The following is a 24560-nucleotide window of genomic DNA, read 5'->3' on the forward strand; positions in this document are numbered from 1 at the left end:
CAATAAGGTTCATGACGAACATAGTTCATATGTAGGAGTAATGACCCATTGAGACATGGGCCAGCATCAGACTTTGCATCTAATAATTAACCCATGTTTTAAATTTATTGGTCAAGAACTTCCAGAAAATTATTTGAAGATTTTTTTTTAAACTTTAGTGACAGCAACTGTTCACTGAATGGACATGTCCTTGGGATGTGAAGGGCAGACTCCTCGCATTTAGGTCACCATGACAGAAATCTGATTGGGTCTGCTATCTTACTAATTCCAGTACCTATCAGCTCTGGTATGAGGGGATCTTGAGGAGGGTATCCACCTCTTTGGTAGCGTCCACAGCTTCCACAATTGACACACCAGTGGCCCTGACTCGCACTGACCACTGGTCTCTCTTGGCCAGTTGGGGGACGTTTCAGAAACACAAATAAGGCAAGTATGAAACAGGAGCCAGACCGTTGCCCGGCCACAAGACCACCATTCCCTGCTACTTCTTCTCTTTGCAACTCACCTCACTCAGGGTCCTAACCTGCAGGCATTAGCTAGTTCTGACCGAGACAGAATTCATGGCTTACCAAGGAAAAGAACTGGTCCTGCTTGCCTACACCTGGGACCCAGGAAGCCAGGCTGAGTGTCCATCTCTTGTGACAGCAATTGCATTTCCTGTTGCCCTAGAGGTCTAGTCTCAGCAACAGGCTCCATCCTTAGACTCCTTGCCTATTGGGTGTCCCTGATTTCCTTTCCTGAATAGGAATGGAAGCTTGTTTCCCATTCTCTGCTAGACCTGTTTAACCATATAGAAAATGTATGACCCCCACCTTATGACTGGGACTCCCCCTCCCATCACACACACACACACAAACACTCACATACACACACACACACACACACACAAAGATATACACACCACAGCATATACACACCATACATATATACACAAGTACCACATTCATCATATACCACACACACATAAGTACACACACCATCCCTACCCAACCTTACACCCACTTACCAACCCTCACACTATACATACACATACAAGCATACCTGTACACACACACACACACACACACACAAGCATACCTGTACACACAAACACACACACATGTACCACATTCACAGACATGCACAACACACACACACACACACACAAGCATACCTGTACACACACACACACACACACACACAAGCATACCTGTACACACACACACACGTACCACATTCACAGACATGTACAACATACACACACACACACACACACACACACACACACACACACACATCCCTGCCTAGATCAGTGATTTTTTTTTCTTTTTTTCGGAGGTGGAGACTGAACCCAGGCCCTCTACCACTGAGCTAAATCCGCAACCCCTAGATCAGTGATTCTTAACCTGTTAGTCTATGGTTTGCAATGACTTTGGGAGTCGGACAACCCTTTCACAGGGGTTGCATATCAGGTATCCTGCATACTGGATATTTACATTATGATGCAAAAGAGTAGAAAAATAAAGTTGTGAATTAGGAACAAAAATAATTTTATGATTGGGGTCATCACAACATGAGGAACTATATTAAAAGGTCACAGCATTAGGAAGGTTGAGAACCACTGGCTTTAGACTGTCTTTCAAGATTCAGCCCAGATAACAAGTCAAGGTTCCCCTCTTCTATCTGTGTCTGGTCCACAATGTAGCTAGCCATCCTAGGACACCTTCTCACCAGCCTAGAGACCTGGGCACCCTGTCTAAGGGGAACAAGGCCTGAGGTTAGGATGCTGTTCCCTAGCCTACCTTAGCGTCTCATCTCCTTGGAGATGCCAGAGAAAGTTCTCTAGGGCCTGGCAGGAAGGTGCTTCTATTCTCAGAGGCTGGTTGAGAGCCATGAACACCCGGGTAGAGGTGTTGGGGATCATGCTAGCATATTCCCAAGACCAGGCCAACTTTGTTTTCAACATAATGCTTCACTGACTGACCATCAGATCTCCTAGACTGGAAGAGAAAGGTCTCTGAGGCTGTGGACCCCAAGGCTCTGCTCCACACTTAGACTCTTCTTTCCCTAGTCACCCACCAACTCTCATCCTGTTCTCAGGGACCTCCCTCTAGGTCCCACCACCATGTTGGAGCTGTTCCATAGGGGGGAGGCCCAGAGGCATCTCAGCGGCAGCCCAAGACTCTGGTCCACACTTGGCTTGGCACTGAAGATGCCTTTATGGCCTCTTGTCACTTGTGTTTCATAGCCTACTTTTCTCCGAGGAGCCCCCATGCAACAACTGTGGCAGATGTTTCCTTGGTTGTAGTTTGTCTCTTGCTTTTTTCAGACAGGGCTATATAGCCCCGGCTGGCTTCAAATTCTCAATTCTGCCTCAGCCTGCCAAATGCTAGGATTACAGGCATGCATCACAACACCAGGCTCCAGATACTTATTTTAAAATTATCCTTGTGTCTCTTTCCTGTCTGCCATCCCTATGTTAGTACCAATGAGCTAATCTGGCTCTCTGAAATTCACATGTTCCCCGGGACCGCTTTAGAGGTCGGTTCTTTGAAGTTCTTTTGCCACACACTCCTACAAAAGCCACAACTGCTGTGTCTGTCCTTTGAAGTGTGAGTAGGAGTGCCAGGCAGTTGTGAGGACGACATTGTGTGTGCTCCTAGGTACTCAGTGTCCTAGGGCCACTCTAATTAAATCAATTACCCTGTAAGCCGTAGTGTCCATGGAAGAGGACACAGAAGAGGAAAACACACAGTAGGTAGTATCAGAGGTTAAGGGGCCTTGCTAAGAAGCTATTAAATCAGTGGGTTTTGGCCTCAGACTGCAGGGCATTGCCCCTGGAAGGCCTCTGTGAACTCATCCCCAGTTGGAGGCCTGAGTATCCATGGAGGAAAACACACAGTAGGTAGTATCAGAGGTTAAGGGGCCTTGCTAAGAAGCTATTAGATCAGTGGGTTTTGGCCTCAGACTGCAGGGCATTGCCCCTGGAAGGCCTCTGTGAACTCATCCCCAGTTGGAGGCCTGAGTATCCATGGATGGAATTAGTCCCTCCATTCACAGGCCTCAGTGATTGTGCTGAGGAAACAGAGAATCAGGGAGGCCAGTGAGCAGGCTTCAGCAGTCAGAGAGAGGATGGATGACACCTTAGAACTCCTCCTTGGGAAGCCCACCCTGGTGACCCCTAATGCTCTCCTTCACAGAGGCCGAGAAAACACTTCTTGGGAGGCCTAGTCAACGCCACTTGCTCCGAGGCCCTGAGGAGGAGATGTGAGGCCTCACCACACTGTTCCTCTTTGTAGAAGTCCCATACTCCTGGGACTCCACAAAGCTTGCTCAACTAATTGGCCTCTCTGGCCTCTCAGGCTCCTTGGTGTCTGACAGGAAGAGGCTCTGGGTAGCACACAGGCTTCACATTGAGCCCCTTGTTGCCCGGGACACACTCAGTCCATTGGGTTCCTCCTCCTCATCGTGCTCAGCCTCTGCTTCTTTCTCAGCCTCAGCGCAGCCCCCAAGCAAAGGAGGACTGGGCAAGGACTGGAGGAGCTGACCATTCCTCTTCATTTCTGCCAGCTCCTTGGCACAGCAGCTGGGTGTGTTGGTCTCATAGGTGTCGTGGAAAGTGTTGTAGTCCACCTCATAGAAGCCCTTTTCCAAGGTGAGGACTGGTGTGAATCGGTGACCCCAGAGCACCTCTGTATCCATGTAAGAGCTCCGTGCTTGGCAAGTCATGCCTGGGGAAACAGAAGCCACATGCCTTAGGGAGCACCATCTATCCATCTATCCACCCACCCTCCCATCCATCCATCCATCCATCCATCCATCCATCCATCCATCCATCCATCCATCCACCTGCCTATACATACATCTATTCATCCAGTCATTTTTCTGTTCCATCGTCCATCTGTTTGCATAACTGTGTATTCATTATCTGTCCATCCATTCACTCAGTCAAACCAATATTGGGCCATTAAATCATCCATCCATCTACCCTTTTGTGGTGGCTTGAATGAAAATAGCCACCATAGACTCATATATTTGAATGTTTGGCTTCTAGCTTGTAGACTGTTTAGGAAGGATTAGGAGGTGTGCCCTTGTTGGAAATGTTACTGGGGGTTGTTAATTGAGGTTTCAAAATTCCATGTCAGGGCCAGTCTCTCTGTCTGTCTGTCTGTCTGTCTGTCTGTCTGTCTGTCTGTCTCCATCTCTCTCTCTCTCCTCTTTGCCTGATACCTGTGGATAAGATGTAAATTCTCAGCTACTGCTCCAGCACTATACTGGCCTGCTGCTACCATGATTACTCCAATGATATGAATGGGCTAACCCTCTAGAAACTGCAAGCAAGTCCCCAATTAAATGCTTTCTTTTATAAGAAAGCCTTGGTCATGGTGTCCCTTCACAGCAATAGAAAAGTCGCCAAGACACCCTCCATCCTTCCAACTATTATATATCCAGTCATCAATTCCTCCAATACTTTTTCAAGCATCTCTCTCTTTTTTTAAGTTTTTTATTTATTTTATGTATATAAGTACACTGGAGCTGTCTTCAGACACACCAGAAGGTTTCTAATCTCACTACAGATGGTTGTGAACCACCATGTGGTTGCTGGGAATTAAACTCAGGACCTCTGGGAGAGCAGTCAGTGCTCTCAACTGCTGAGGCATCTCTCCGGCCTTTCAAGCATCTCTTGAACTTCCTCTTTGTGACAGGGACCTGGCAGATGAAGCTAAATGATGGTCCTTGTGGTGGAGGAGCTCAAACTACACTAAGGGAAGAAAAGGACCAATGGGCAAGCAGGATTCTAGAATACATTTCTGGATGCTGGAAAGGGTGGGGGACATGAAATACTTGCAGACAAGGACATCATTTTTGAAAGTGACATTTACTAGTAGTAGACTGATGCCAGAAAGGAGGCAGGACCAGGGTTTGGACAAGATAAGTTGAAGGTAAGGGACCAGAGGGAAGCTAGTGGGCATCACACCACAGGGGAATAATTTTGAGTGGACATACACCAGAAGCCTGCACACTCATGAACACATGCATGTCCATGTATCCATAAATGAACATGCACGCATGCACAGGAAGGGGAGCAAACTAACACAGCAGCCTGGCTTCTGGATTTGAGGATGCTCTAATGCTGTCAGTCTTTCTCTGTGCCGCCATGGCTGGGCTATTTTTAGGTGTTGTTTCCTCTCCAGAGAAGGAGGGCTGTTTTGTTTATGGATGAGGAAGCCTCTGTGCTTAGGGTCACAGAAAAGCAAATTTTTATTTCACATTCTGCCCAAGGAAGGACTAGCTTGTGCTCTTTAGATACTGAAGGGAAGCCTTCTCCAGTTCCCACCTACCCCCTCTCCTGTTCCCACTTAGGTCTTCCCCAGTTCCTACCTAGTTCTTCTTTGGGAAAGGGACCATACAAACAAAGTGAGGCCGAAAGCTGCTTCCCACTCATCTGAGCCTGGGTCCCCCAAAGCATCCCACACACGGCGGCCTTATAGCCCTCACTTTGCTCTCAGAGTGATACCTGCCCAACTCAGGCCTATCCACTCGGGCCTCATTCTGGTTGTATAACCATGATCCCAGCAGAGGTAGAAACACCCAAGCTGGATACTGACCAGTCTACACACACCCCTATGCCTGCAGGCTTCCAGGACTCCAAAAAGACCCTAGCACGGACTCCCACAAGAGTGTCTGCAGAAGTCCCTCAGAGATCTTCTCATTGTCCGTTCTTTTTGTCCTCTAGGGAAATGACAGGCTATTCGGTAGCCAGAGACCCTGGCTGCTTGCAACTGTTGCCTTCCAGTGAACATATCAACTCTGTGTCTCATCAGTGGCACTCCGTTTGGTCCTTAGTCTCCCCACCAGCATACGCTATTGACCCTCCTCATTTGCAGACATGACAAGCACATTACCCAGACTCCCATAGGAGCGATATGGAAGAGCTATGCTGCTCAAACTCGGCCTGAATTCATGCCAAGGCTCCCTGAGCATAGCAAGGGGACAACCCAGGTCATTTGTGAGTAGGTGGTCTAGTGACCTTCATATTTCACAGACAGAGAACAAGGATGAGCTAGGACAGGTTGTGTTAGGGCAGGACAGTTAGGACAGAGCTTTCAGGGAAATGTGGGAGGAGCGGGCAAACTGCTCTACTCCTTCTGCTGGGTGGCCTGTGGGTGCTCTCCTATGGCACAGCTGGTGGTAGGGAGCACATCACTAGGGATCCATGAGGCTGTCTCTGCCTGATCCTTTCTTCAGGACTTCAGAGAGGAGCTCCTTCCCTAGAAAGTGATCTTATGCTCTATGCTGACCCTGTTACCAAGGACACACTGACCCTAGAGTCCTCAGGCACACGAATCAGCTTCCTGCTTCCTGACTGTCCTCAGCCCTAGGGGCTCCTCCAGCTGCCACCATATGCTTCCTGGCTAGGCTCCGGCCCTCCAGCAGATGGCCAGGCAGCCTTTGGCACAGTCCCTAGGGCCTGCCATCACCCTGCCTGACTCTGACTTGGAAATGGGAAGGAAGGCTTATAGAGGTCCTGTCTGAGTCTCCCAACCAGTAACCAGATTCCCAAGGGGTGACAAGGTATGCTTGTCCACCTTTGACAAGCCTCTAACATCTTAGGGACCAGTGTGGTACGTAGAAAAAGCTGGAGACTTGTACATAAAAGCCAGAGTGTGCACACTTAATGTCTGCCTAGTCCTTTGAAGGCCCAGTATCTGTATCTGTAAAGGGGAATGAAGACCATCTACACGCTATTTGCAAGGTTTTGAAACAGATGTATTATTCTGAGCATGGGGGACTTTTGAACAGGTCAGCCCTTGTGTTAACTTGCTTCTCAGTCCACCCGATGAAATAAGGAGAAGGAAGGCAGAGGAGGACAGATATGGCATCTGTCTGATGGGCTCTCCTTCCCAAGAAGCAGGTGGGCTGACTGTGAGGGTTGCCGCCTGTGGCTCTCAACAGATCTGGAGAGTAGGTCCTCTTAAACATAAGGCTTGTGGGGGAAATACCTGGGAACTTAAGAAAGGCCGCATACTGGGTACCACCTGAACTGGTTAATCTCCGTCAACTTAACACAAGGCAAAGGGAAAAGGGAATCTCAATCGCCTCTATCAGATTGGCCTGTGGGAATGTCCAGAGCGAGGTGGGGGGGGGGTTGTTTTGTTTAATGATTTTTGTGGGCTGGTCCAGCCCACTGTAAGTGATACTACCCTGAGACAGGTGGGCCTGGGCTGTATAAGAGTGCAAGAGGGAGCAAACCAGTAAGCAATACGCTTTCATGGTTTCTGTGGAGTTTCTGTCCCGAGTTCCCTCAATGAGGGACCGAGAAGATGAGTAAAGAATAAACCTTTCCCCCTTCCAAGTTGCTTTAGGTCAAAAAAATTTTATCACAGCCACACAGAGCAAAACTATCCTCCCCTAATGATGAGGACACAACATGTACAGCGGTGGTTCTCAGCCTGTGGGATGTGACCCCCACAGGGGTGGCATGTCATATGTCCTGAATATCAGATATTTACATTGTGATTCATGACAGTAGCAAAATTATGCATGATAAAGTAGCCACAATCGGGGATCACCACAACATAAGGAGCCATAAGGATCGAGGCATTAGGAAGGCGGAGAAGCAGTGATGTATAAAGCTATGAAATTTCACTCTAAAGCACTGCAACCTCTCTTACCCAGCCCAGCTTTCCCAGCCACTCCATGCATGTCTTAGGACAGGAAGCATTTTGATCTGTTGGACATGAGGGCTGGCTCTCGGGTTCTCCTGTCTTGGTGGCGCTTGCTCACATCTGAGCCTCTGTTTCTAAACCATGACTTCTCTCTTATGGAGGTGTTAGAGGACCAACATTGTAATATATGCTTAAAACCTAGAACCAGGCCTAGAAGGTGGTAAGTTCAGCCCACGTTAGCTATTGTTGGTGCTCTGTCTTGGGTAACTGCCCCTTGGGTCACATTAGGGATAGAAGTGCCCTCACTGCAACCTTGGGATTCTCACACACAAACTTGCACCTGCTAGAGCCCTGGCTCCATAGAGTAGGAAGTGGATCACAGGGCTGAGGAGGGCAAAATGTCTTACCTGTGGCTTCTACCATCCCTTCTAGTATGACCACAACCTCGAACTCTTCCTGCTCCAGTTGAGCACGAGACATCTCCCAGAAAGGGCTCTTCTCATTGATCTCATGGGAGATGATGAGGGGGGACACCAGGAAGAGGCGGTCGTCACCAGTGTCAAAGCCCACGTTAATGTCGGTCTGGTTCAAGGGGATGAATTCCCCTTCTTTGGTCTGCCGGGACTTGATAAGCTTGGCGCGGATGGAGGCCTCCACGATATGGGAGTTTCGGAGGTCCCCTACCCGGAACATGAGGCACAGCTTCTCATCCCGCATGGAGATGACAGCATTGTTGGAGAACATGAGGGTCTCTGCTCTCTTCTTTGGCTGGCTGATCTTTACAAACATGCAACCCACCATGAAGGCATTAACAATAGAGCCCAGGATGGCCTGCACTAGAAGGAGAATGATCCCCTCTGGACACTTCTCTGTAATGACTCTGAAGCCATACCCAATGGTTGTTTCTGTCTCAATGGAGAACAGGAAAGCAGACACAAAGCCACTAAGGTTTTCAACACAAGGGATCCACTCTTGGTCACCCACGTGGTCCAGATCACCTCGGACATAAGCAATGAGCCACCAGATGAAGCCAAAGAATAGCCAAGTAATGGTGTAGACCATGGTGAAGACCAGAAGGTTGAAGCGCCATTTGAGGTCCACCAGGGTGGTGAAGAGGTCACTTAGGTAGCGGTAGGTTTCCTGAACATTGCCATGGTGCACGTTACACTTGCCGGTCTTCTCCATGTAGCGCTGGCGTGGCTTCTTGCCTTCCGGCAGCAGGCGAGTGCGGTCTGTGGCAATGGGGATGTAATCCCGAGCCTGTTTGGGGATCTTCTTGTGGTCCTGGGAGGTGACTCCTATCTCCATGTCTTGATTCATAGCATTCCTAGAATCACCGGCCATAGCTGAGATACAGTGGATTAAAATGACACTATCATTAGTGACGTGTACACTCTGATTAGTACAGATTTGGAATGGGAGGCTACTCCCTTCTGGGAACTCTCATGGGATTGTCCTTTATAGTCAACACCATAGCCTGTCAGAGTTAGAGACTGTGATCCCTTTTATTACTGCTTTTTATATGTATGTATGTTTTGCTTGCATATGTATGCACACCATGTACATGCCTATGCCAGTGGAGCTAGAAAAGGCCTCAGATCTCCTGGGCATGGAGTTACAGACAGTTGTCAGCTGCCTGTGGGGGCTAGGAATCAAAGCCAGGCTCTCTGAAAGAGCAGCCAGTGCTCTTAACCATTGAGACATGGCTCTTCCCCTCCTGTGGATGTCTACTATTTTGTTAGGATACAAGGTTCTCAAGGGAAGAATTTTGTGCCCTTTTGCTCCTTGCTACATGCCAGACACCCAGAATACATCATGTGACACACACTGTGGTTTAAAAGCACCACTGTGTGAAGAATGGGAGAATGAACAAGAAAGCAGGGGAAGATCTAAAGAATGTATGAAGGCTGATGTTGGATTCCTACTCACCCGGCCCCAAGCCTGTGCTGTCCTTTAAGGCCCTCTGTCTCCCTTCTTTTTTCTGGGGATCCTTTAGCAGATGACAGAAAGGACAAGACAGCATGTGTCTGGTTCAGTGAGTGGTCACTCCTGCTGTCTGAGTGGGAAGCCTGGCCATCTGAGCACTTATTAAAATGACAGACCACTGTGTAGATGCACCCTTGGAAAATCTGATCTAGTTAGTCCTGGGCAATTGAGATGGATGGGTGTTCGTACCCCAAGGCTTTCAAAAGGACTGCTTTTAGAGGACATGCCACTTCAAAGAGACACATGGGGACTTGGAGCGTTCCTTCTATTGCCTTCCTGACATTCTGCTCAAGCCCACTTAAAATGCTTGGAGGCTGATAAAGACAGGACAGACTGTGATCTCCTCTGGTTACTGACAACAGCTTGCCCAGGGGCAGGAGTGGAGCTAAGGAATGCAGCTCCATTTGCTTGTTTAATCCCGCTGCAGTTATAATCTGTCAGTTTCTCTTTCATTGTTGTTAAAGTTTTTGTTTGTTTATCCTCTATTTTAACATAGTCTCAGGTTGATAGGGAGGCTACTATGTAGCCCAAGGTGGCCTCAAACATTCACCTTCCTGTTGAGGCTGTGGTGCTGGTATGGCTGGGGTAGGCCACCATGCTGAGCAAACCTGTCCATTCTCTGTTTTCAGTTGAGGAAATGATGTTTGAAGCAGCATCTAGCCAATATAGGTTTGGAATTTCATTTTACCTTGCTCTAGCCCAGAGGTTTAGCCTTAAAGACATGATGGTATTCTATGACTCAAGCTTTGCATAACAGACTGCTAATTCCAGAATTTTCTTGGAGCCCTGATCCTAGCATAGGAATCCATAGGGCATCCTTTGTAAACATTTTTTTCCTGGGTTTCCCAAGAATACCCTTTCCTGGGTGTATAATTCTCACAGGCCATCATTTTCTTTGTTGCACTGATTGAGAAACAAAATATCTTTTTACCGTTTTGTGACCCTCCTCAGGTAACATTTTTCTCCTTCAGGCTTAAATCCAGGCACACTCTCTGGATGTTCACCCTTACCTTTGGTATATCTCTCTTTGGAATTTAGTTGTGGGTAGTCCCTTGTGGGAAGTTCCCTAACACTAATTTTGGGATTTTATGGAATTCCTTGGAACCATTCTGGTGAGTGTTCTATAAACTGATAGGTAGCCAATTAGAAATTAGCAGGCTTGGTGGACATAAGGGCTGGAACCCTTCTTTATAATCAAGGTCATGTGAAACCTAGGACAGGAACTGTAGGGCTCTAGTTATTAGTCAGAGGAAAGGGACCTAAGTCAAATTTGGTTCTTCAGTGAACATGATGAATTCTCTGAGAACATCCATTTATAAGTATTTAAAAGCTTGTTTCAGATCTAGCTGGATGCATTCTATACATATACCAAGGCCAGCTCCTGTAAGAGACAGTCAAAATTGGCCCACCAATCATCTGGAGAGGAAAATTCCCCTTGGGGAAGATATTGTATTAGTTAGCTTCATTTGTCAACTTGACACATTTTAGAGTCACCGAAAGAGAGGGGCTCAGTTGAGAGATTAACTATATCAGAATGGTTTTTGGCCACATTTGTGAGAGATTGTCTTGACTGATGATTGGTACAGAAGAGCATAGCCCATTGTGGGCAGCACTATTCCTTAGGCAAGTGGGTCTGCATTACTTAAGAATGCTAGATAAACATGAGCCAGGGGGCAGGTCAGAGAGTTAGCAAGCAACCAGTATTCTTTTGCTTTAAGTTCCTGTCCTGCACTCCTGCCCTGACCTCAATGATGAAAGGTGAGTTGCAAGTTATAAGCCAAATGAACCCTTTCCTTCCAGAAGTTCCTTTTTCTTGGAGTATTTTATTAAAGCAAAAGATATGAACCCAAACAACTGTCTATTTCAAATAGTGTGGTCTGCCTACAATGTACATCAACACAACGTTCTCTTTGTTCACTGTTTGTTCTTACCCATTGAGGGTGGCCTGTGTTAGTCTGTAATAAGCTTCACCTTCTAACTATATTCTCTATGTCTTGCATGAATTCTTTTGGCACAGATCGCAAGACTGTAGAGATGAGACAAAGAGCAAAATACCAATGACATAGAGCACTGAACCAACTACCCCATTGGCTCTAACCAAGGTAATTTTGGCCATTTTGAGAAATTTTATGACTCTAGCACATCTTTTCCTTTGCCACCTAGGTAGCGTGGCAATTTCAAGGTAACTTTTAAAATGTCACATTGAAGAGTCATTCTTTCGAAGGGCCATTTGTCTCAGACATCCATTGGCCATTTCCGCACCGCACACAGCCACCTGCTCCCTGCACTCAAATGTGGCATTTACAAAGATAAATGAAGGAAGAAGGGAAACCATGGACTATCTTTACAGAGCACTGGATAGGGTTTTGTTCTGTCCCCCTGGGTGAATCTGAGCAGAGATTCCTAAAGCCGGTGAAGTGTGCTGGTAACCCCAAAGCCCCTGCATTCCTGGGGACCCAGCTGAAGTGTTGTAGTGAGCTCTTCTAGTCACCCATGCTGGACAGGGCTAAGGCAGGGCCATGAGAATGCGTAGTCTGGGCACATGAGAACGTGTACTCTGCCTTCAGCTCTGCTGATTTTCTGCACTGCTTCTTTACTGTTTTTAAAAATACCCTTCGTGCCTTCTTATAGCAGAGGGCCCTGCAATGTACTAGAAGCACAATGATGTATTCTAGGATGCCTCTGCCCATATCTGAAAAGGTTTCGCTCTAGGAAAAGTCTGCAAGTTTCTGAGTTAAGGAGCCGTGCACGTACCTAAAATATTCCTTGTGGCACCCAGCGTGTGATGACTAAGTTTTACAGTCTTTGGTTGGGTTAATAATTCTATAGGTCATTAATGAGACACGAGTTTGGCCTATCGGTGAGGGTGTTTTCAGAGAGATAAACCTGAAGAAGGGAGACACATCCTGATTGTGGACAGCAGGAGCCTGTGGGTTGGAGTCCCAGATTTAATTAAAAAAAGGAAGGAGAAAGCAAACTGAGCCCTGGAAGCCCCTCCCCTTCTCTGATTCCTGATCTGCCCAAACTTGAGCAAGCGCTCACTGCTGGTGCTCCCGGATGCTCCTGCAGCTATGCCTTCTCTGCTGTGATGGGCTACACCTTCAAGCCCAAGCAAACCTCTTCTCCTTTAAGTTGCCTCCAATCCAGTATTTGGTCACAGCTACTTAGGGTAGGACTTGGATTTGAGCTTGATAGGCACAGACTTGCTTTGTGAGTCATTGAAAAAACAATTTTCTCTGTGTCTGCCTCGCTCTCCTTTGCTATGCATCTCAGCTACTATTTTCTTCCCTCCTTGCCTGGGGGCCGTTATGGAGAACACTACAAGGGATGCAGGTATTATTAAAATGCAGTCCTGAACCACATAATAGTGCTAAAATCAACAGCAGACTACATAGACAACACTGTTCCCCTAAGACAGCATCACATAATAAATAATACAGCCTGCTCTTGGCCATATTAATTTGTATAAATAAGCTCTCCAAAATCACCCAATGGTGCATTTTCTTCAGACTGTGTCTCTGTGGTTAAGTTGTGTGACTGTATAAATTTATGATCTCTCCTCCTTTGAATTTAAATGCAATGTAATGCTCAATTATCCCAAATTTTAAGCACATGGAGAGAAGAAACATCTAAAATTCAGTGGTGTTTACAGTGTGAGATCAAGCTGCTTGATCATGGAACCGTTACTACCCAGATTTCTTTAAAACATAAGAGTCGGCTCATCCTGGAAAATCCTGGCCTCCAGTGCTTGTGTGCCCAGCAACCCAAACAGATTTTTAGCGACAATATAGGTAGACTTCAAGTCAGGTTCTAGGATCAATTCAATTAATTTTACATTCATTATGTGAGTATTAATTGTGGAACTACTATAGTCCAGCCCCTGAACTAGGAGCTAGAGTTAGAGCTGTGAAGCAGGTGAGCATAGGCTCAACCTACCAGTGCATTACATCTTCGAATCCATAGAGTGTATAGAGCTGTGTGTGACAGCCAGGGAGACACAAAGGCCCAGGACAGCTAGAGGCAGGCTGAGTATGCTAGCTGCTCTCTTTAAGCATCCACCTTGGGTAAATCCTATTAGACCTGGCCACCCTGCTACTGTTCTTATCTTCTGACTGCCCCCTTTCGCCTGTGGATGGGAAGAATTACTGGAACAGGATGAAAGGTCTCCGCAAAGACGGCTTCAAGTCCAGCAAAGAAAGCTAGTCCCTTTGATATAAAACACAGGTGAAGAGTCGCAGAAGTGGCCAAATCAAAGGAGCTGTATTTGAGATGTGCATGAGTGAAACCGACATTCATTAAATAGACCTTTGGGAAAAGGATCCCCCAACACACCCAGCACAGTGCAAAAAGTTCTGGACCATGGGGTGGTCTAGAATGTTAGACGTCCAGGAGTCTCTGGGTAGCAGTCTGGTAAGAGCGATACTCAGACTTGGTGGAGCTTTTAGGGCAGAGCACACTGGGATGGGAGTCTTAGTTTCCCACCTATGAAAAATAAGAATCACAAACATCTCTCTGGATTTCTCACTTCTCTCTGCAACATGTGATAGGTTACCCTTATGGTAAGGCCTATTGGCAATGCTTATGTCAAACATGAAGAGATCGAGCTGGCACCCAACTGAAAACCTCACCCCTACTGACTAGCATTCAGTTCTCTGGAAGGTTTTCTGCAAGGCTATCAGATTATAAAAGTAATCATCAACGTCACCCAGTAATATAAACTCGGCAGCCTACAATAGAGCCCTGCCTGCAAGATAGGCAATAGTGGTACAAATGTGATGGGAGCTACCAACCGCTTCTTTAAAATTGGATTTGATGCCCACTCTACAATAGAAATCCACACTGGACACTGCTAAAGAGGCCAAGAACTAGACTAGCTAGACCATGGGCCTAAGGGGAAACCTGCTATTATTATTCTGCTAAAGGAACATGGCAATAAAATGACCCCCTAATAGCATAGGGCTGTACCTATAGATCAGTGTGTTTCTCAACCCCATTAGAGAAACTCCTTCCTGCAGTAGCACAGAGACCCACAACTGGATACAATGCATAGAGTAAAAGACTATGTCATACTCAGTCCTAATGAGATGTCTTTATCAACACCACAACCACCACCCACCTACTCACTCCCACCACTAAGGAGTAGGGATCTTTGTGGAAGAGAAGGAGAATGATTGTAAGAGGTGGTGGATGCTTCCAAGGAAACAGTGTTTTCCAGGTTCAATGGGACTAATACATGTATAAGCACACAGAGAGCGTGGCGGCACACACAAGACTTACATAAGTTCAAACAAGACAAATATCCCAGCAGTGAGAAGGGAAGTGGACACAAAGTCCCATCCCTAACACAGAAACTATTCCCGGCTGATGCCTGCTGGGAAGGTGAAAATCAGAGAGAAAAGAGCATGAAGGTGGGTGGGTGGGGAGGTGGGCAAAATCCCGAAGGAGCTGGGGAAGGGGAAAAAAATGATCAAAATTTGGTGTATGAGAATATCTTTAATTAACAAGAACAACAAGAGTTAATCCAGCCAGGCCTGTCAGTCACTGGCCAGGAGACTATTCCACAGGAAAGGTGATTCCAGTTAAGTCAATATAAGGGACAATTACTCCTAATGGAAAGGATGCACTTATACGCCAGTGCAGCTGCTTTTGACCTTTTTTGCCATGGGGAGGTGGCTCACTGGTCAAGAGCACTGGCTGCTCTTCCAGGGGACTCAGGTTCAATTCCCAGCACTTACATGGCAACTCACACAGATCTTTAACTCCAGTTCCAGGGGATCCAATGCACTCTTCTGACCTCAGTGGGCCTTGCCTGGACATGGTATACAGACATACATGTGTGCAAAATACCCATACACATGAAATAAAATCAAACACTTTTTAAAGCAAGCTTCTGTCATGCACACTGCTAAGCCTGCCCACTTTTCTAAGTTCTAGCAAAATAGTAATAACAATAACTTTCCCTTCTCTATACATCCTTTGTTTGTTGCTTGCTTTCTTGCTTACTTGGTTGGCTGGTTGCTTGGATACTAGCCCATATCCTGAGTGTGCATTCCCTGACACTTTGGGTACCCTACAGCTCCTCTCACTTCCACCACCGAGCTGCTTTCGGTCTCTGTTGCTGAACCTGCTTGCTTTCTTGAATTCGATTTAAATGGCACAGCTATCTTGCTTCCTCTTACCTATCTCTTTCTTCAGCTTGTCTGGCCTATAGGTTTTCTTTCAAACTTTAATAAAATGCTCCCAGAGCATCCTTTTGAGTCTGTTTAAACTAACTCCTTTATTAACAAGACTAACGATCTACAAAGGAACCCCAACTCCCCCATAACTACTGCACTGCAGTGTTAAAATATGAAAATGCTCCAAGCAGGTTGGTGGCTGGGCTGCCTTGCTCCTCTCAAATGCGCCCCGATTAGCAGGGAGTGTTAAAGGCACTAGAAATGGTGTCTATATCTAGTACAGAGAAGACACATTTAACCAAGCAAAATTCCAAGTTGCCCCATGATCCCTATTCCTACAGACACTCCCTGAAGCCCCAGGACTTGGGGACCCTGCTTCCATGGCTGGAACAGTGTGAAGGTGATGTCAACCTGAACTAATTATAGCCACCCTCAGAGGGACTTGGCTTTCCTGAGGCAGGAGTCGATAGTTTTCTTCTTTAAAGACGGAAGGATCTACACAGCAAGAAAGTGACTGCTTCTGAGAACAGAGAAGAGATGGCTCCCAAGGCAGCCACAGTCCTACAAGGACAGAGACTGGATGTCTCATATCCCTAGGAGGAGGGGAGAGGAGCTCAAGTTCCCTGTGAGAACTGAACAGGGTCAGGATCACACCATGGCTGCACCTCTGATGCTCGGTGGATGCTGTTTTGTTTGTGGTCATCAGCTATGGCAGAAATGGAAACAGGGCAGAGCTCAGCATAGGATCTGCCGGCCACTGACCAGGTTGCCTCAGTTCAGATACTGAGTGCACCTCTAGGAGAGGAGGCAAGCAGGGGGTCCTAGGGTCAAGGATGAAGGCTCACGAGCCCATGGCTCCACATCCTTCATTGTGAGGGAGATGGTTTTTGTCTTTGTTTTGCCAAAGGGGAAAATGGGAGTTTCAAAATCTCATCAAGGGCGCATGATGTGATTATTATTTTTAATCGCTCCCCCCCCACACACACAAACAGGGCTGTGCTGGTGAATAAACTCTGTTTGTAGATTTGGATTCCTCCACTTTCCACACCATAGTTGTGAACCCCTCACCTCATCTCCCAAGACAGTGTCTGGAGAACTCTCTAAAAAAAAAATGTTTCCTTTTGGCTGGTTTACCTCAGGCAGAGCTGGGGCAGGGCTATGAGCATTTCCTCTGAGGCTGGCCTGCTCAGCCTGTAACAGCTTGCTTGCTTCCTGCTCCTGAGAGACTTACCAGGAACCTCCTGCAGCAGCAAAGTGTAGAGATGCTTTGGGGAGGAAGGGGCCCCATGGGCAGTGGAGCTAAGAAGGCAGGGCAGCTTGAGCAGTGGAGGTGGGCATTAGAATGTGATCTCCGAGCAGAGCATTGGGGAGCCCTTAAGACCTGAAGTTTCAGAACTCAGTGAGAACCCAAGTCCTGAGACCTGAGGCTTTCAGCCTGGCCTTACAGAATGTGACAGACCGAGGTTTTTGATACCCTCCTAGCCTAGCGGGTAGTCTAGGACAACATGCCTACTGGGACAAAACACAAAGAGCATGGTGGCGCACGCCTTTGATTCCAGCACTTGGGAGACAGAGGCAGGCGGATCTCAGAGTCTGAAGACAGCCTGGTCTACAGAAGAAATTCCAGGACAGCCAGGGCTACACAGAGAAATCCTGTCTCAGAAATCCAATCTAAACCAACCAACCAACCAACCAACCAACCAACCAACCAAACAAACAAACAAACAAGCAAACAAACACAATCCTCCTCTCACATCTTTTCTGCCCTCCAGTCAGCTGAAAGAAGAAAAGCCCCAGATACTTACAGACTTCTCTAGCTGAACGTAGAAATCATGGCATGACTGCCAGATGCCAGGGGTGGATGTGGAAGAGAAGACAGTAACATTGTCCCTGGAACAGTGGATTAGCAGGGCCCAGGGGTCTGGTGAGGGTGGATTAGTACAATTCAATATTGGACAAGGCCCGATCTCCTTACCTAGTGCTCTCTTACTTAGGGAGGGGCTGGTCTACACTCCCCCAACCCCAAGAGCCTGTGTGCAAACCACACCAAAATGTTGGCCTTTCCCTAGGGGCTAATCTTGACTTCCTAGCTTTTCAAACATATATTCTTAAAGCGAAACCCTTTTTTAGAGCACTCTGAGGCTTACTGGCACAAAGACCAGCAGAAACAAATCTTTAAAAGCCCAACAGGGACTTCGCTGAGAAACCTCATCATATTGCAGCTATCGAGTTGATCAATTTAGGTGAGGTTTATTCTTGAATTCCTGGCTGGTATGCCTGGGTCAGTTTGGGTCATAGCACATAAGGTACTAAGTCTGCAAGCTTAAGGAAACAAGATGCAAGACTTTCTCCAGCCAGCCAGCCAGCCAATTAGCCAGTTAATGAGTTCCCACTGAACACTTGTGCTTTGCTGGGCCCTGGGGGTGGAGGAATCTAGAAGCTCCCCACAGCAGCTCTGGTGTGCCTTCCGTTCATGGGAGGTATTGTTGGGATGCTATTCTGACTTACTGAGTCTGGGGGTTTTTCCGCATTTCGTGTCTGCATTTTCCCTAAGGTATCCCGGTGTCATCATTGCCTGTGGCCTTCAGTTTCTTCCTGAGAGACAGACCTGCCTCCACCCTGTGTGCACAGGGCAACTAGCTCTGCTTACCCGGGTCTCTGGTAGGCAAGTGAGTGAAGACTGCAGCTCTGTTCCCTGCTTTCATCCAACTCACAAGACCCCAGAGAACACAATGACCAACAGGTGAGCTCTGTAGGGAACGACGATGTGAAATCCAAGGCTCAGTTCTTCACTTGGCGTGGCTGAGGAGGTGAGGGAGGGTCAGCAGAGCTGTTGCACAGAGAGGGTCTACAGGGGAACAGAGCAGCAAAACCTTGGCAAGAGGGTCAAGCAGGAACAAGGGCTCAGGTATCCAATGCCTAGCCAGTCTCTGTGCCGGGTGCCTATGTACTGAATCATCTCACACACACTTATGAAGTCCCTTTTAATAGTTTGATTTTGCAAATCACAGAAACACAGTCAATTAGTGGCATGCTTAGGCTGCAGTGTCTGAGTGGGTGGGGCCGGGTTCCTCTTGATCTGCTGTGAGCGCTGGCTGCTCCCCATCACTCCTCAGAGTCCTACCAAGTTGCCCTGTGCTGCCACGGCCTTCAACACAACCTGACCCAGCTTGCGGTCAGATGGACAGACCCCTGATCTGTGTCAGGAAGCCAATGAAATTAAGATGGGCCGCTCTGTTTCCCAGGCTGCCAGTGGCACAGCTGCTTCTCTGCTTGTTCTCACCAGTGCTGTCTTCTCTGCCCTCGCTCTCCCCTCCTGATACCCCAGGAGCCATAGGTCAGCATCCCCTGCTCCCAAGCATCCCTCATTGCTCCAAGGAGATTGAGAGCACCTATGGTCCATGGAGCATCAACTAACCTGACAGAATCACTAATGCTGCCCTCTCTTTCCTCTCAGAAGTGTCTGCTTAGAGAGCAGACTCTACGAAGGAGACCATTGGCGGTAGCCACTGGTTCCCTCTTTAACACCCATCCCTGGGTTAGCTACTCTTCATCTGAGTGAGTCTGCTTCTGCCAGGAGCCAAGGCAAATACTTCACTCCTACACTTGATCTTAGCCAAAAGGCCGAGAAGCGATTACTTCACTCCTCCTGAATACTTTGATGAGTGCACTGTGTATGCTGGCAGCAAACAGAAGCCATGGTAAGCGCTGAACTCAGCCGCCTACAAAAGCAGGTATGAGAGGCTGGTGAGGAGCTGCTGTGTTAGGCTCTATCTGGAAGGACACTGCATTAGCTACTTATCAGACTAAAGCAGATAACAGTCTCTCTCATATCTTAATTCAGATGTAATGTTTTCTCACACCCCGTTTTGCATTTTTTTAAAATATGGAGATTTACTATCCCAGGGTGACTTCTGGCCAAGGAAGATATTGAACCTTCTGATCCTCCTGTCTCTGCCTCTGGAGTATGGTTGGGATTGTAAGTATGTGTCTCTAAACCTGGTTTGCATTGGGCAATTTGTATAAAGACTTGAATACTTTACTGTCTCTAGTCTAGGAAAAAGCAATTATCCAAACAGATGGTAAAAGTAAACAAAACTGTTCCAAGCTTGTGGGACATAGCGAGGCACGGTGGGGACTGTAGCAAGCCGTGTACACGCACGCGTTTCTGGAAGGATTGTGTCTTGACAGTATGCCGTGGCTCCACTACTTTCTTCTAGAAAGTTTGGAAATGAAAAGATTTGAAGATGAAGTCGGGCATGGCGGCACCTGGCTCTAATCCCAGCACTGGGGTGGCTGAAGCAGCAGGGTGGCAAGTGTGAGAGTAGTCTTAGTTACATAGAAAGTTCTCGACCAGGCTAGGCCATGGAATGAGGCTCTGTTTCAGTTTTTTTTTTCTTTTTTTCAGAGCTGGGGACCGAACCCAGGGCCTTGTGCTTGCTAGGCAAGCGATCTACCACTGAGCTAAATCCCCAAACCTCAGTTTTTTAAAAGAGCAAACTGAAAGCAAAATTCTACATTATGTGGTAATAATGAGCTCAACTTTGAAAACATTGTGCAAGGTAAAGAAAAGGCATCCATGAGACATGTTTGGTCTGTTGTCTCTGAGTTACATTTCTGGGCTACTGAGCTGGAGAGGGTCCTTCTCCTCCCAGGAAAAGTAGATTGTACTTTGAGTGGCAGTGATCCTGGGACTAAGGGCTCAAGGGACACACACAGTTTTCTCAAAGCTTTTCTCTTTAGTGCCACAAGCACCGGCAGTCAGTCAGGGCAGAAGAAAGCAGGGCCTTCCATTTGTGGACACTGCCCAACAGAGTGAGGTCAAGGGCTGTTTCCCTTGTTCTCACCAGCCTTGACTATTCCCTACGGCTGTATCCTCCAAGCCCATTCTGCCATGCAGCTGGCTTGCTGGGGCACCTTGCACTCCAAGAGTGTCCCTTTTCCTCACCAGCCAGCAGCCCTTCTAGAGGGCTGCAGAGAGCAGTGCACCAGGCACCTGGCCATGGTCCTGCATTTTACTAATGGTGGTGGTGGGGTTCTCAATAGGAAAAGAGTTCTGATTGCAAATGCAAACCCTTCAGGGAAGCTGTGAGCACAGGAGAGCAGAGCAGGCAACCTCTCTGCTACCTTTTATCTCAGATGAAATGGTTGCTGACCACCAGCAGTCAGCCGTGATGGTGTAGCAGGACCGCGCAGCTGAGTGTTAAGAGCCCAGTGCTTTATTCCCAGGATGCTGTTGTTTCTTAGGGGTTCAGGAGAGCTTAAGGGATGTTTGGTTCTTTTATCTCTGCTCTAAGCAGATGGCCCTGGGCAGAGGCTCTCCCATAGCCAATGTGATAAGATTACATGCGCCTTTGGAGGGGAGTGAGTGCAGGCCAGGACCCAGGAGCAGGGCAAAGGGCACTCGGTGGAGTATAGAGCCAGGGACAGTGTGGCTCTAGGAATAGCTGGTGTCAGAAGGGACACGTCATCACTGCAAGCAGGGCTATGGTTGCTGGGATCTGGGCTGAGAGGAGCTCCCATTAAAGGGGGCGGCGAGCAGAAGCCTGGGCTAGCTGAGGGCTCCTCTCCATCAGCACCGCAGACTCCGTTTTTGGGGATCTGTCAGATTTGCCTTCTCTTCTGCTCAGGATACACCTGGCCTGTACCCTAGCTGCCTCTGCTCCTCAGAGGAGGACCCCCAAAATGGCTTCAGCATAGGCCAAATTACTGTTGAGTCAAGTTGGGGAAGCAGGCAGAGGACTCGAGTTGCTGCAGTTACTCAGTTGCGCCTCTTTTGGACTCAGATACCAAGACGTCCTTAGAAACAGGTGTCCTAAACGGGTCACCATGGCTTCAGACTCTTCCTGCTTTGTTTCAAGCATGTGTTCAGCGCATCTCTTGCAACAGGTTAATTCTGCCTCTCCTGACTGCGGGTGTTCCCTGGGTCACATGTTATCCAATAGGTCCCCACCCCTTGTCTCTGGCCTTGTAAAAGCCTAAAGGTGTCCATGGGAACCATGGGCTGTAGAACCCATCTTATCAGGAGATCCCATCTTGCCAGACTTCAGGGTAATATCCCTGCCCCCTTCACTCTGGTTGGCCTGGGTTCCGGGCAGGTGTGGTACGAGCTGGTTCACCTACACTGCAGACTTATCACCATGGGGTAGCGGTGGCTTCTGCAGTTCTATTGGGTTCTCTGCATGTTCTTTCACTGGCTCCCACGAGACTCTGATAATATTAGTCTGTTGCAGAGTTGCAGAGTGGAGGTGCCTGAGAGAGCACAGATAGTGCCCCTCACTCCTCATTCCTGGGAAGCCACCCTCAGAAACACTGAGGATGTCCAAGGGACACTGACTGATTTCACAGCGGGACTCACAGGTGGCCCTGGCTTCTAGCTGCACAACAAAAGGGTCAGGTGTCTCCATAGGAGCACCAGAAGGTGAGCTTGGGGTCTTCAGAGCCTCAGGCTACCCAGTGAAGGTGGCAACTGGCTGCTGGCTCAGACAGGAAGCGCCTCCTGCATCAGCTTCTGGGGGCTGGAGAGAAATGAGAACCCAAGTGGAAGTGCCCTGGACTAGTCCCCAGGCCATCTTGTCATTATAGAAAGGAAAATACTGAGAGTTTGTGATTGAGATGAAAAGCAGAGTAAGTAGTGTTTGTCAGCTTCCCAGGGAGAAGCCTTCCTGTCTACACACATGTGAGGGGGGAGGTCCAGCACTCTCCTTCCGGATTCGGTCCTCCAGAGTAAATACAAAGGCATAAAAGAGTGAGTGAAAACCTATTTAAGTACATCCATGGAGAGGACTGACTGCCAGCTTCCATAAACGGGGATGTTTCATGGCTCACCCTGGAGAACTGCTGAGGGACACCCACAGCTCCTCACTTTGATACTCCGCTGTGGTGTGCTTGTAGAGTTCGCAGACACACTCCCTGTCCCCCCGCAGAAGACGCAAGAAAAATGATGCATAAAAGGGCTTGAAGATCAAACTAATTCATTTTACATTTATCCCCTATTTGTATCTATATTTTTTCTTTTTAAGCCTGCCATGTCTATGAAATAGCGTAATTCTAATGCATTTCTTCATTTTTTGCCCCGCACTGTATGAATACCGCATTAAATAATAAAAGGGATTAATAATTAAGTCAAAGTGAAAAACCCCTTGTTTCCTCTCGAAGGTCTGGGGGTGGGGGACAGATTTCCTGGGCTGCTGCCAATTCCTGAAGTATCACACAGACATGCCAAGAGGACAGCGGCAAGAAGGCAGACGAGGTGAAAAGCTTTGGGTGTGAGAGGGCAAAAATTGGGCCAGGGTGGGGAAGAACCAGGGAACCAGGGTACAGTAGGTATGGCCCCAGAATTACAGCTGAAACCTACTGGGGTGCATGGGGGTCTGTGTACTAATTGTTAGCAGTTCTTCTAGGCTCTGCCCCACAGTTGCCTGGCAACAGCCAGGTATGCCTGAGTCACTATAAAAGGGGCTGCTTGCCTCCCCCTTCTCTCTCTTCTCTTGTTCTCTTCCTTCCTTGCTCTCTCTCCCTCTTCCCTTCTCTCTCCCCTTCTTCCCCCTCTGTCCCTTCTCTCCCCATTCCCCTCCCCCTCTCTCCACATGTTCATGGCCGGCCTCTACTCTATTCCTCTACTCTTCCTTTCTCTCTCCCTCTCAGACTCTACTAGCCCCTCAAATCTTCTCTCCACACCCTAAATAAACTCTATTCTATACCAGTCATGTGGCTGGTACCTCAGGGGGACAGATGCCCCAGCTTGGACCTGCAGAGGAACCCCCTTTTCCTGCACTGTACCACACCTCCAACAAACATGATTCCTTCTGTTTCTTTTTATAAAATGCAACAACTACCAAGCTAAGATTCCCTCTCTGTGATGGCCCCGTCTAGGCTAACCCAGCCTTGAACCTGCAGGAGGAAGGGAACGGAGACTGCACATCTAGTTTCTCTCTCCTTCTCTCTGCTATACAGTGCTAACGATGAAGCAGGCTTCCTGCACGCTAGGCTAAACTGTGCATACATCCTGCTTTCAGTTTCCAATCTGGTAAACAGTCACAGCCCAGTGTGACCAGGCCAGCGGCCAGGTCAGCCTCAGCTGCTCGCTCTACCAGGACAGATAGCAGTCCCTGTCCCTTCCTCCACCACACTCTCCACCTGCCAGGACAGCCTGCGGAAGAGTCAGTCATGAGAAAGAAAGACATGATGGTGCATGTGAGTTAAAAGTGATTGTGAGCTTCCAGGTATGGGTGCTGGGAACCAAATTCCATTCCACCCAAAGAGAAATATGAGTTCTTAAACGCTCTGACTTTTATTTTAATTTAACTAAACATATCACTACTCTGTGACCTAGAAAGCAAACTACTGGGCACTTTCTGTGGAAAAATAGAAACTTATGCTCACATAAAACCAGTTGATCAATAAAAACAGAAGCACTGGTGACAGTTCTGAATCCTGGGCACTCAGATGCCTTTTAATGGGTAGATGACTAAATAAACTGTGACGTTTTCACACAATGGACCCTCAGCAATAACTTATACACACATACATATGTACATGCATGCATACATATATACATACACACATACATACATATATGTGTATATATATACACACATACACACATACATATATACATATGTACACACACATACATACATACATATATACATATGTACACACACATACATACATACACATATATACGTATACACATACATATATACATACATATACATACATACATACGTGTATACATATGTACACA

At 47.6% G+C, this 24560-nt stretch overlaps 1 protein-coding gene across 6 annotated transcripts in view; it reads right to left on the reverse strand.

The window, feature by feature from the left end:
* Positions 1 to 78: 78 nt before the first annotated feature.
* Kcnj5 (potassium inwardly-rectifying channel, subfamily J, member 5) overlaps positions 79 to 24560 on the reverse strand; it is a 29600-nt gene continuing 5118 nt past the window's right edge. The window contains exons 2-6 of one of the 6 annotated variants that reach the window (XM_039080977.2): positions 18462 to 18659; positions 17617 to 17732; positions 15371 to 15444; positions 8057 to 8995; positions 79 to 3710 (exon numbers count right to left, since the gene is read on the reverse strand). In XM_039080977.2, the coding sequence (XP_038936905.1) occupies positions 3388 to 3710; positions 8057 to 8993 (1260 nt within the window). In that variant the 5' untranslated portion in view covers positions 8994 to 8995; positions 15371 to 15444; positions 17617 to 17732; positions 18462 to 18659 and the 3' untranslated portion in view covers positions 79 to 3387. Of the gene's footprint in view, positions 3711 to 8056; positions 8996 to 15370; positions 17587 to 17616; positions 17733 to 18461; positions 18660 to 24560 lie in introns of those variants that run through there. The other 5 variants (XM_039080976.2, XM_063265036.1, XM_039080975.2 and 2 more) reach the window with 5 other exon arrangements.

This window comes from Rattus norvegicus, chromosome 8, assembly GCF_036323735.1.
Source record: "Rattus norvegicus strain BN/NHsdMcwi chromosome 8, GRCr8, whole genome shotgun sequence".
Taxonomy (NCBI): Eukaryota; Metazoa; Chordata; class Mammalia; order Rodentia; family Muridae; genus Rattus; species Rattus norvegicus.